This window comes from Neolamprologus brichardi, chromosome 16 (assembly GCF_056152115.1).
Source record: "Neolamprologus brichardi isolate AB-2024 chromosome 16, ASM5615211v1, whole genome shotgun sequence".
In the NCBI taxonomy this organism is placed as follows: Eukaryota; Metazoa; Chordata; class Actinopteri; order Cichliformes; family Cichlidae; genus Neolamprologus; species Neolamprologus brichardi.
In genome coordinates, this window is record NC_142119.1 from 28,818,415 (window position 1) to 28,832,446 (window position 14,032).

Genomic DNA, 14,032 nt, shown 5'->3' on the forward strand with positions numbered 1-14,032 from the left:
CTGAGGAGTCTTTAAGTGCGTTCCAGCATTTACAGGTTTTTTCTAAGGAGGTACAAAGTGTGTGTGTGTGTGTGTGTTAGTGTGTGTTCATGGGAAAGAAAAAGAATGAATGTTTTCATGAGTAGGATGGCTTACAGGGAGCTGTCTATGTGTACACAGGCTTTATTCATTTGGTAGTGCTCAGATTGTTTTTGATTGGCTCTCTTATACACCTCTTGCCTGCCAGTCAAATCAATGCACATTACTGTAAGCAATCTGAGTCTGCCATGCCTGAAAACAGTCGACCATGCCAGGAGAAGTGGCTATCCGGTCAGACGAGAGCATCTTTCAGTGCTGGAAATTCAATACTTTCCTATTGAAATCAGCATTGCTATAGAGAGTAGAGCTCATTTATTTATGCTTTGAGCACTAAAATGCTTGATGTCAAACCTAAGGAAACATTTACAGTCTGTAGAGGACACCGTTTTATTGCTTAAAACCTTTGCTTAGTAAAGTAATCAAAAGTTTAGTTACATAACTTTAGTGTTGTAAATAACATAGCTAAATTACATCGCTTATTGCATTTCTAAGAAGGTAACCAGTGTTTTGTAACCTCTTCTATTTCACAGGTAACACTCCTAACACTGTCTGTGTTTCACCATAGTATTGCGATGTGTTCTTATTCAACACTTAAGCTCGGGTACTTAAGCTCACATATCGCAGTAAGTGTAGAACAACTAACATAGATGGCAGCATATATAACAAAAAACTATCACCTCAAGAGCACCAACTGGTCATGAAGGCACCTCTGGAGAGGCTCCCAGCTTTGTTTTCACCCACTGTCTGCTTATGGTTTATTATCCCACACTCTCACAAGATTTTCTATCTTGTCAGAAAATATTTGCTGTCATTTCCAGCTGGTCAGAGTGTTCATTTACTCGCAGTATTTGCGATATTGTCAGTGTTCTGCTCTCGCACATATCCAAATATTACCTTGGTTAACTTTTTAATCTCTCTGGAGAGAAACAATATAACGGATTTGTTTGAGGAATATTGCATCGCCTGCAGCCTTGTTCTGCACAGTGACAATAAACTTGTGCTTGAGCCAAGTTCATAAAAGCGTCACCTTGGCCTGCAAGCGTGTTTGTTTATCTGTGTTTATCAAGTGGCAACCTCCGGGGCTGGAAAATAAAGCCAACATGGAAGTGCCAAACACTCCTTGAAGGCTGGCATTAAAACCAAATAATCCACATGTTAAAATGCCTGGATACACAGCAGAATTTAACATATTCTGGTGCAAAAAAAAAAAAAAAAGGTTTTTGTCTTTAGAGCCAATATTCCTTTTTATGAAAACTGCAGAGGTTGTGAATTTTGGCCATGTGGCTGCTTTAAGTGACAGGCGCTCAAAGAGTTTGAGCATCCGCCTGTTACTTGATCCCTCTCTCAATCAAGTTGGTGGTATTGGTGTCTTCTGCAGAGTTTTTGATGTCTGTGTCTATACAAACTATGGATTCAGCTTGAGAACCAGGCTTACCTTTATTGACTGATAATTTATTACTCCACCTCTCATCCAAACATCCAATCCAAACCCCTCTCTCAAACATACAAATGTTAAGCTCGTAACAGCAGGTGGCTAAATCCACCTGTTGTGTACAGACTATTTAAGTGTGTTTTCATGTGTCTGTGTGCCCACCTCTCTCTGGACAGGGGTTTGGGTTCAGGTCGGAGGACCATCAGAGCATTGCCAGCACGTGTTGCCGGGGGTGACATGGGGAAGTTGGTATCCAGGGAGCCGGACTTTCTGTGCAGAGGCTCCAGCCCAATTGCCCCCGCCATGTCGCTCTCGATTGGACATGAACCGGCTCGTCCTTGCGACGCCATCGGACAGGAACCTGAGCGGGCGTGGTGGTGATGGTGGTGCACGGGGTCGGTAGCCACGGCGCCTTGACCAGTGGGGTCATGGGTGGGTGGGGAGGATGGGGGTGAGCGAGGTTTCTTCTTTGCTGCGGCGCCTGATAAGAGTTTTAATAAACCTCCTGCTTTCCTTTCCTTCTGAATACAGAGGCATGAAGAAAAAGATGGAGGGGAGGATGGAGGGATAGAATAAGGGAGGAACAAGAAAACAAATAACTCAGAGCTAGTAAGGGTCATCGTTTTTCTATATAAAGATATATTTCGGAAGGCCTTTCTTGATAAGAAAGTAATAAAAGTGATGTTGTAAAACAACAGGTCAAGAGGGTATTGTTTGTTTCCTATAACTAAATAACAAATACATTATAACATGGAGAAATACAGAGAACAATAGAGATGGCAAAACAACGCAAGCTTTACAAGTGTCAGAAAATTTCTGGTATGATTTACAACACATTAAATATTTTTATGCATACTGCTTTGCTGCCTCTTACGTTGGAAAGGAAAGAAGAGTATCTATCAAAATATTCCAATTACAATATTTGGTGTAACTAAATACTTAAATTCAAGGCAAAGCTAAGATTACAAGTGTGGTCAAAAGTTTAGATACATGTTTACTTGGGCATGAATGTCGTGGCTTTTAATGAATTCTTTGAACCATTCTTTTTCCAAAGAGGAATGATTGTACAGCATACAACTTGGAACTTTAAAGTTTAAATGTAACTATTTTGGATCCACTCCACAGGCTCAAATATATTCATACACCAGCAGTCTCCCGGTCATGGCAGGCTTGAGCCTTGTTGTTGCTGGGTTGTCCGTCAGCATCCTAACCAACGCCATCTCATCTGAGGGTAACAATCTGGATCTTCTTCCGGACTTTAGCAAAGTGGTGAAACAACCAAAGTTAATAGGCCTTGATCTTGTCAAGTTAACACACATTGTAAAATCTTCAGCACTGCTTATTAAAAGATTTAAGAACATGTATGTATATATTTGAACCTCTATGTATACATTTTACCCTATGTGGATTAGATAGTATCCATAATAAATAAAAAATTGTGCCCCAAAATTCTTGTTTTTCAAAGTAATCAAAGCTGTATGATCTACAATTATTCCCCCCTGGGAAAAAAAAAAAAAACAGTTCAAAGAAATGATTAAAAGCCTCAAATGACCATGGCATTCAGACCCATGATGAGCAACTTCTGACTACCAAGCTATGATTGACAGTTTTACAGGTGTCCCAGTGACAGTAAGCCAAAAGTAAAACTACCATTGTTCTTAGTTAACTAATATTACTGTTAATTCTTTCTTTATTAATCACTATGAAGTATTTCGTGTAAGTCTGGAATACATTGAAAATGCAGCTTGAGTCTCCTGTTTCCTGCATTAGCATGCCTTACACTCATGACTTAGAAAGAAGGAACCAGTGGATATGTGAGATTGTTAAGAAAAATGTGTTCATTGTGTTACACTGAGTGCTAACTGAGGAAAGTGGTTGGGTATGTGATCTTCAAGCTGATTACACATGCAGCTGACTATGGTGTATTGATTATAGAGCAAGCGTTTCTTAATGGTGTCTGTGAAGGCAGATTCATGCCTTTTCATACAGGCTTCACTGTGATTGATCACGGACGTGCTTGGCAATACTGTCCATTCAGCTCATACAGCTTGCTGTGATTTCACACCCTTAATCATGATGACACGAATCAATAGTAAGGATGTCTGAGCAGGATTTCAGCTGTTTTGGAGACGCACACAGAGAATTCATATTGGCTCTACCTCTGTCTCACCTATTTTGGTTGCTAGATCAATCATCAGCTCTTTTTTTACGTATATGTATATATATGTATAAAAATCGGTATAGGTGCCACTTCTCTCTAGTATCATGCTACATTCTTCTAATTATATGCGTAATACCTTTTAACTGTTTAAAATTATGAAACACCAGACAAAGGTTTAGCTTTTGGTCCTCCTTTCTTGGCTTTGTTTTTTGCTTTCAGTACACGCGAACTCTCACTTTTGACAGTGAATCACACAAAGACGTGTTCTTTGTCCTTAGACTGAAACTACAAAAAAAAGCGACATTGAAATTCAATTCTAAAAAAAAAGTCACTTTTTCAAAAAGTTATTCATGAGGTTTCCAGATCGAGTACGATCTGTGAACATATGTCCAACTCTACCATCTTTCAATGTAAAATAGTGAACAAATGTTAAAAAAGAGTCCTCCCAAAAATTGCTAAAACAGTTTGAGATCCAGAGCAAATCCTGCTAAAAAGCAGACAAACAAAAACAGAGAAACCAAACTAATCATGTTTCCTTAGGGAGACTACACTTCTTCCATGTAATTCAAATTTAAGATATCGCTGTCTATATATCTTCAGTGAATTCTGCTCACTGGCCCATGTGATAGTTCTGCCCAGCTGTCACAGTACATTCGCAAGCCTTGGCAGATGGCTTTACAATACTGTCGTCTACTGAACCAGGCTTGACGGAAAACCTGTTCTGCATGAAGTTGTGAAGACTAGAAGCCGTCATTAAATATGGAGGGCGATAAGAGTAATGATCTGTCACAGAGAAATAGCCAGAACACAACACTTTCGGGAGGATTACTTCTTCTTACTAATTATAACTAATGAGCACAAAACTGCACTGAAATGTGTGCTCAAGCGAAGAAACGAACAAGCAAAAATACTAGTTAAAAAGGCACTTACGTCAAAACTTTGTTCAGCTTGGCTTGTTTGTTTCCTGCATGAAATACACCTACTTTGGCTGGTCAATAACTTAATTTGGACAGTTTAAAAAGGTCAATTGTTCAGGTGTAAATGGCTTCCTGTGACAGTCTGCAAATTAAACTCTGTTCCTTTCGAGAAAGCAAACGTGTAGAGCATGTCATTGTTTAAACTTAAATCTAAACAGGGTCGAACATGCTAACCTTTAAAACTGCTGTCTAACTGGAGTTCACAGGAGTTTCTGAAATTGAGTCCATTAACTCTGAAATTCATCCACTCAACAGCTTATTCAACCTAGGGTCAAAGGGGGCTATCATTAGCAAAAAAAAGGCTAAAAAAAAAAGGTGGCGTATACTCTGGACGTGTTTTCAGACCACCTCTAACATCCACATTTATGGCCAATTTAGAATCACCAGTTAAAGTAACGTGCATCTGCAGAGGCCTTGTGGGAATAACGCGGGCCCAATGAGAACACGCAAACTCCACACAAGAACGGCCCCATCGACCAGGAGGTCCACACCAGGAACCTTTTGCTGTGGTCAAAATTACAAATAATCCCTAGTTGCAACCCTCAGATGGTAAATGGTAATGGTAAATGGCCTGTATTTGTATAGCGCTTTTACTAGTCTCCCCTAGGGACCCCAAAGCGCTTTACACACCCAGTCATCCACCCATTCACACACACATTCACACACTGGTGGAGGCAAGCTACAGTTGTAGCCACAGCTGCCCTGGGGCAGACTGACAGAAGCGAGGCTGCCATATTGCGCCATTGGCCCCTCTGGCCAACACCAGTAGGCGGTAGGTGAAGCGTCTTGCCCAAGGACACAACAACCGAGACTGTCTGGGGCTCGAACCGGCAACCTTCTGATTACAAGGCGAACTCCCAACTCTTGAGCCACGATCGCCCAGATAAATTCAATTATTACATCTTGGACAACCAAATTCCATTAGTGATGATTGAGTGTTTTGATGATAACTGTATTAAAATAACTGATAAAATCAAGCAAAACAAAAAAGGAGACCAATAATAATTCAGTCCTAAAGACCAAACTTATTATGGAGGTGGAATGGTAAGAAAAAAAGTGCTTGGGAAAGCATTAGGGGAGGCTGTAAAACACTTTGACTCAGCAGACCCACTACAGAAAATGAACCGCATAACCTGCTCCTACACTCAGAGAAGCAGCGCTTTAGAGATGTGCATTCCTCTAAATAAAGACATATGTTTTTTTCTTGTTAGATGCCTAAAAAAATATTGCTTCTTTAAAAACAAAAGTGCTCACTGTCTGGATAACATACAGCTGTCTCGAGTGTACTCTGGCATGGTATAACACGCATAAGATGTTGCACGGCTTTGGCAACACAGGTTTTCTTCCTTTTCATGCAAATGCAGATTGTCTGGAATCTAATTTGGGAGAGCGAGGGGGGAAAATAAAGATTAAAGAGATAGAAGAAGAATGGAAGGATGGAGGAAAAAAGGAAAAGAAGTCAGAATGGGAACGAGGTAGAGAAGAGGGAGAAAAAGAAGAAGGTCAACAGTGGGTGGGAAAGAAATACAGGGGGCAGGATAGAGAGAACAGAGAGGTTCAGGCATAGAGATAGAGGGAGGGAGGCGGGAGTGAAATGGCACAAAAAGTGAATAATCACTCCCTCTCTTCTTTCATCTGCTGGCTTAAAGGCTTAATCTGCCTCCTGCGAGTGTGTGCGCTCATCTGTGTGTGCGTCTGTTTACACGAGTGTGTCGAGGCCCTGGTGTTCTTCCAAAATAAACCACGAGGGGGCAGCAGCTACTCGCATTTAATCGCTTGCGACTCTGCCGTCCAGTCTGTGATTTGCACAGTATGTAAATAAATACTGTTGATGCTTGTGTGTTAGTGACCTTGTCTTACACTTTAAATGTGAGAAAGCTGTGTTAAAGTCGCAGTGTTTTTAACTTCACTTATGAAAGTAGGCACCATGGAGATCGGGGTTGAAAGGAGTAATGCACTGGATGCCACTTTCTGTCCACCCACAGAGCTAATTACTCTGCCATTTTATTCACCCACGCTCAACACTCTGCTAAGGTTTAAAAAAAGAAGAAAAATTGAGAAAGATTAATCAGGAAATTTTAAGAATGAACATTTCCTTCATATTCATATATCTTATTTAGTTTGATGTCATTGTTTTCCCTAGTCACAGCTGTCGCTTTAAGGACAAAAGAGCCTCTGGGTATAAGGATCAAGGTTCCAACATGATTTAATGACACCGCTATACAGCTAAATGTGAGACTTTTCCAATCAATCTCCAAAGTGTTTCAAGGCATTTTCAGACTTCCTGCAATCACTTCTGACAGCCTTTTTCTTGGCGGTTGGCCTGTGAGGGCAGGCCTCGTGGACGTGGTGTACAAATGCATTTCAGTGTCCGGCGTGATATGCGTCTGTAATGCTGGCTTGCGCTCTAGACAGTGTGTCGAACAGAGATTACCCTAAACTGCGTCTGGCAGAGAGTTATCATAGCTGCTTCATCATTTCCTCTGTAACAAAGTCAGTGCAGCCTCACCGCCACGCTGATTTCATACCTGATGTTTCAGCTGTGCCAATGCAACTGCGAACGAGCCAGTGCAAAGGGATAGTGTCATATAATGGGACAAAAGATGTCAATACCCAGTTTTTTAACCAATATTAATTAGGTTGTAACAAGCCCGTTTGTCTTCGGAAAAAAAGAAGAAGAATTATCTGGCTTTCCTCTGAAATTTTAATCAGCATTTAGATGATAAATGGATGTTACAACTACAGAAAAATCCATACTGAGAGGCTCTTTTGGCCTCAGAGACAGCTCAGAAAGGATGTTTAAGCCAGGTGATCAGTTAAAAGCTGAGAAAAATCTTCTTAAACTCTCCAAATATATGATTTTAGGAGGGTGGTGCAGCGGTGAGCTTGGGTCTGTACATGTACCTGTGTGTGCACAGGGAACTGTGCTTGTTTGGCAAATGGTGATTTGAAACTGACCGTAGACGTGGGTGTGAAAGTGTAGTTGTCATTTTAGCTATCTGTCTAGGTTCTACTGCGCCTCTGGCCCTATATCAGCTGGGATAGGCTCCAGACACCCTAAGAAAACTGTAAATTGGTTAAGTTGTTAAGAGAAGACCATAGTGTGTATAATTTTAGTGATAAAAGGCAGCATTCTTTAAAATCATAATGAAATAAAGGATGTCTGTCATAAATAGCCATTTTAAATGAATTACATGTAGTTGTAATATATTTATTAGTATGTGGAACACAAACTCCTAACAAAAAATGAGAGGCATTTCATCTATGAGTGTGACAGTGTCAACAAGGCCTCTGCCTGCTGTTCCATAGTCAATGAGCTGTTTGTCAGCTAGCCACGTAGTTAGATTAGCTGTCCCAGACAGTGAAGCCAACAGTGAAGCAAATGGAGCTGAGACAGATGTGAGCTTTCGGTGCCATCATTCACTGTCAAAGCCGCCCGACTTAACATCCACAGCTTTAACGCTGCGGTTCTTATAACATATAGGATGGCACTCAGAGTTTGTGCCAGCTGCCTGGGTGAATGACACTTACCGAGGAAGAGGACATACACAGCACAGATTTCACACCTACTTAGCTGTGAAAGGTGAAAGACAAAACACATTTTCTCCTCGCGTGGTGTGAACATTAATTAAACTATATGTGATGAGTATTAATAGGAGGAGTATAATGTCTGGAGACATAAAAGTAGAAGTGGCACCAATTACTTGTTCCCTCAGTTACTATCCGTGTAAATGAGAAGAGCTGGGCGGTCTGAAATGAGGGAATTTAGGTGCAGGCAAAAGACACAAACTGACAGATGAGTTTTGCCATGTTGAATTTCCAGCCGTGAAAAACGATTCTGTGAATATTTTCATTAATAATTTTGGTAATTCTGGTATATTTTTCTGTGTTCATGTCCATAGATATGAAATATTCTTGCCCTGATATAAATGCAGTCATTTATAGTTATTTTATGATTAAGAGGTGTGACTTTCATTTCTCATAGAACCTAATTCCCACAAAAACAGTTCAGTTTTGTAATTATATATGTGAAGAAAATAATGAAAGCCATATTGTAATGTAAGACATCCAATTATTCCATTAGAGGAAAAGTCCTTGTGGCTGTAATTTCACAAAATCCAATAATTTTTTTTCAAAATCTGATGGCAAACGTTTGTACAAAAAGACAAATATTGAAACAAGCTAATAATATTTGCTCTCTGCTGTAAAGTGTCTTCAGAATTATCAGCGAGAATGAGCCTCACCTTCTCTGCTTTTGGCGCGAGGACGCCTTGGGCTGGGGTGTGCGAGGGGCCCGGCGATGGCGGTTGCAGTGGACTGGCTGACTCTCCGTTGAGGAGCACCGCGGACACGTTCGGAGGCGTGAGGCAGGAGAGAGGGGAGGAGAGGGGGAGGATGGGGCGCGAAGCCGGGGAAGAGAGGGGCGAGGGCCCTAAGCTGGGTCCCGGAGACACCATGGAGAGAGGACGACCCGATTGGCCAGGGCAGCGCGACGGGGAGGAGCTCTGAGAACGAAGGGGAGATATGGCCACCGTGGGGCGTTCCGGGCTTGCAGCAGAGGGACTGTGGACTGGAAGACACAAAGATGCAGTGTGGATTAGTATAAATGAGAGGCCTTCACTGACTGCAGCCGTCACTCGGTATTAGGCCCTGGAGGGAACAAATCAGTGGTTTGACATTGACTCTCACTGAATAATGACTTAATATTGCAGGAGAGGGCTGGTTTTAAAATTGTGTCTCGGAAATAATAGGGCTGCCTGTATCTGTAAGCAGTTAGCATCATTATTACTTTCAAAGTCATCTTAGCTTGTTTAAGATGTACCCGTGCTACCTCACCCCTCTGTCTCCTGATACTCCTCATATACTTGCTAACACTAAATTACTTGATACACTATTGTGTCCAAGGCTCTGGTGCAATTTGCACAGGATAGAAAACGTAGGAGCAGTACAGTCAGCCGATTGTCAACACCCATGTTGGTGCAAATATGCAAAGAAGTTGTAACCACTTTAGTTCCTACATGAGAAGTCTTCCAAAACTGCAAGTTTATAATGTCTGTTTAGAAACCAACTTGTCCAACAGCTAAGATAATAGTCATTATAATGTATTACTTCATGCATTTTTAATTATGTTAATTAAATTTATAATGTAGGAAATGCAATTTAACACTATTAGGCCTGAGTTAAGCTGTTAGTTGAAATAAGGGACATTTGGTTCTTGAGAGAATAGATAGAGTGCACAAATATACAAATCCACGACAACATTCAGGCAAGCATGTGAGTGTGTTTGTGTATGCATGTGCACGCACAAATGGACACGTATGGTTGCTAGCCACCTGCTCTTCTATACTGCAGAACAGAGGCAGAAATCCACAGAGAGGTGTACCGGTCATGTGAAAAACCACAGAATGCCAGAGCTATGCGCATACTTTCTTTTGTAATTGAGAACAGATGCGTGTGTGTGCATGTTCGTGTGCGTGCGTGCGTTTGTGTGCGCATATATGCGAGAGGGAGCGCAAGAGAGGGAGAGAAAAACAGAGCGAAAGGAGAAGCTCTGTCATTACGCCTCCATAAAACAAAAAGCACAGTGATGTCATTCAGCTGTGTGTTTTGTGAGTCTGTGTGTTCACTTGTGTGTACGTGTGTACGTGGGAGTGCTCGTGTGTGTATGCGCGTTATTCTTGGCTGTCTCCTCACAGTGTGTACTCTTTAGCTTCCCAAATGAAACACTCACCATTATTTTCTCAAAGGGAGAAAGCAAAGATTCAAAGAGAGAACGAGGTTGATGTGATCGAGACCTTGTATGGACACTGCTGTGTGTGTTTCTGGGAACTGTGTGTAAGGGTGCTTCTGGCAAAAGCAGTAACACTGCATGATCAGAGTGCTTAGAAATGTCTCTGTGTTGTGTGCAGACGTCCAGTGTCTTTATGTGTGAGTGCATGTAGTAACACTGACATTGTGCTAAATTATCCAGCTGAGGTACAATGTGTTCTTGTACAGCCTCTCTGAACATAAACTCCCATCTTTAGTGTTGTTCCTTAAGGTTTATGGGGTAAAATGCAGTGATCGAGTGTATGTGTATGATACACATTAAATAATGTGTTTTTTTCTAAATTTAACAAAAATGTTTTAGTGTCTATATTTAGGTTTTGCTGCTTTACTGAGGACTGCAACCGGTTGCAATCAACATGCTGCAGATACAGACGATACGATTGTTGGAAATGCATTATATTTACCCCACAGCATACCCTCTGGGCCATTTTATTAGGTATACCTATTCAGCTGCTTGTTAACGCAAATATCTAATCTGCCAATCACGTGCAGGCAACTCAGTGCATTTAGGCTTGTAGACGTGGCAAAAACAACCTGATGAAGTTCAAACTGAACATCCAAATGGGGAAGAAAGGTGATTTAAGAGACTCTCAACCAAACTCCCTGAGAGAAACTATCCAGTGAGCGGTAGTTCTTTGAAAATGCTTTGCAGGTGCCAGAGATCAGACGAGCAAGACCAGATGGCTTCAAGAGGACAGGATAGCAACAGTAACTCAACGAACTACAGGTTTCAACCAAGGTATACAGAAGAGCATCTCAGAAGGCACAACATGGCAAACCTTGAAACAGAATACTTTCAAGCAAAAGACCAGAGAAGAGCATCATTCAAACCCCACAGACTACTAGGATGACATGTCCTTCCTTCTGATTGGCTGCTTTCAGCCGGATAATGTGCCACGTCACAGAGCTTACATAATTTCAAACAGATTTCTTGAACATGACAACGGGTTAACTGTACTCAAATGGCATCTCCAGACACAATTTGTCAATCCAATACAGCCCTTTGAGACAGGGTGAAACAGGAGATTCACACCAAGTCTGTCCAGTCGACAAATCTGCAGCAAGTGTGTGACGCTTTCATGTCAATGTGGACCAAAATCTCACCTTGTTGAAGCTATGCCACGAAGAATTTAGTTCGTTCTAAAGGCAAAGGGGGAACCAACCTAATACTAGCAAGGCGTACCTAATAAAGATGATGAGGGTATTTTATGAATGTATTAAAGCGAAGCAGGGTTATAAAAAGAAACCTTGGTTATCATGTTGAATAATAAAAAAATCACCAGCTGTTAAATCAGTGTTTTTCTCTGTCTGGTTTGGGAAAACCTGGGTGGATATGTGCACTTTGTTCATCATTATTGCACAACTGCTTGCCAGCACAATATACTTTAAAAGCCAAGTGTGCACATACCTTTGGATATTTTGTCTATGTGAACGATACTAACTGGGTTTCATTTATTTAGGCACATTTTTCTTGTTTGCTTTTATTTAGCTGCTGCCAAAAACAATCAGCACATGACTAACAACATGGAAGAAGCTGAAGATTAAAGAGGTTACTTGTAAAACTGCATATGGTAGCTACTTGAATTAATGACTGTTCAATATTCCATTATTCTGTGATCAAAGACTACGGCGCAACAATGCTATAGCACCCCAAATAATCTGGACTTGGCTCCTTTAAGGCTGGAGGCTGCTGCTGAGCAGTTTTACTGAAGCACATTAAAACTGTAAAAATACTGCACATCCCCGTATGATTTCTTTTTACTGAATATTTCTTTGCAGCAAAGATTCAGTCATCTGTCATTTAAAGAGGCTTTAATGTTTCCCCTTCTCCTGCAGAAAACCTTATTCTTTGTTTCTCAGAAGTATACGTCAATTTCAGACTAACTGATTTATCATCAAAGTAAAATCTTTTACCGATCATAGAACATACTGCCTGTGTCAGTTTGTTAGTCAAACATTTGCTTTTTGCTAACTCTGAACTTGAAACTAACAGTCCTATTAGCCTGAAATCTCTAATGCTGCAAAGTAAAGTTTTTAAAGCATATTACATCTCCTTTGCTGTTACCCTGCATTAAAGAAAAATAAACATGCGATTAAAGCAATACATCTATGTGACTTTTTCTCTCACACGTCACAACATCCCACCTGGATGCAGTAGCCTTAACCTGGCCTGGCAGGCTAGGCTCAGTACAGCTGCTTTTACGAAATGAAGGGGAATGACACTGTTATGCTCTGTTCTCTGCTGTATATAGACCTTTTTCTGGCTTATAGATTGTTCCATAATGAAGAAAGGTGGTTTAGAATAGAATAGAATAGAACAGCTCTTGTCATTATGACAAGCTAACAAAAGCACAAGAAAACAGATATGATGTCTACTTTAATTGTTATATTTGGGTTTAGTACATTAAAATCCAATTAGTAATTTTTTTTCTCACAAGAGGAAAACTTCTGACCAAGTAGAAACATATAGATTTAAAATGTTTCTGCTCACCCAGCTGCATTGAGGTGCGTGCTTGGTTGACCGTATGCTGGCTGGAGCGCAGGCAGTTTTTCAGCTGGGCGGCAGCAGTTTGTGGTGAAGAGGCGGGACTGATGCTGTTAACAGCGTTGGCTGAGTTTACCAGTGGGGTGCCAGGACGGGACGAAGAGGGCCCCGGGGATCCTGGAGACGAGGGGTCTAAGATTTTACTTGCCACCTGACTGCAGCCACTTCCTCCTCCTGGGCTGGACAAACACGAGCTCCGAGTAGCACCAACTCCAAATGGAGCCCTTCAACGAAAAAAGGTGAAAGCGATATAGACTTTTTATTAAATTTATTTTATCATTTAATTACAACTGCTTTCTACGCTACTTGTGACCCATTAACATTTACTGCTCTGAAAACATCAGTCTCTTTCAATACAGTGACTTTTCTTCTAGTGCCACATTAAGATTCATTTCAGTGGTTTAGAGTAAAAACTGTTGAACATATTGCCTTGAAATTTGATGTACCACTGGCCCCTGACAGTCCTCTTCTGTTTATTTGCTCAGTAACTCAAATACGCATTTAATGCTAAGTAGCAAATCAGAGCTTGAAAACCTCACTTTAATGTGGTCAACTCCAGCTGTGTATTCATCTCAAGCTGACTTGAGAAAGTAGCTTTACAATCCAAGACCAGAAGCTATCTCCATGTATAAAAATAAGATGGAGATAGCTTCTGGTTTGAAAAGTAAAGCCAGTGTGGAAGTGCCCTAAACATACTACCATTGCAAAGGAAAATCTGATTGGACAGATTTACCCAATGATATATTAGTTTAGTTAACATCCTTTTTATGGTCTCTAGCGATAGTCTTCTTTAACACAGCATGGTGTTTCCATTGTAAGTTAGCCATATTTAAAGTAAAAACAGAAAAAAAATGAGGGATAAGTCTTTAAAAATGGCTACCCCAGTCCTTACCAACCTGCAGCAACTCTGGGAACTAATTCTGGCCTTCTGGTGAACGATAAATGCAACTAGTTAACAGATAACAGAATTGCCTTTTTCACTAATTAATCACAGTTAATTGCCATATTAT

The 14,032-nt window shown here is 40.9% G+C and overlaps 1 protein-coding gene across 4 annotated transcripts in view; it reads right to left on the reverse strand.

Annotated features, from left to right (window-relative positions):
- The window catches only part of sh3rf3 (SH3 domain containing ring finger 3), a 109,276-nt gene that overhangs the window by 5,919 nt on the left and 89,325 nt on the right, over positions 1–14,032 (reverse strand). For 3 of the 4 annotated variants that reach the window (XM_087853030.1, XM_087853027.1, XM_087853029.1), the window contains 3 exons: positions 12,969–13,246; positions 8,893–9,218; positions 1,673–2,031 (listed from right to left, as the gene is read on the reverse strand). In XM_087853030.1, coding sequence (XP_087709156.1) covers positions 1,673–2,031; positions 8,893–9,218; positions 12,969–13,246 — 963 coding nt within the window. The remainder of the gene's footprint in view (positions 1–1,672; positions 2,032–8,892; positions 9,219–12,968; positions 13,247–14,032) is intronic. The other variant, XM_087853028.1, reaches the window with a different exon arrangement.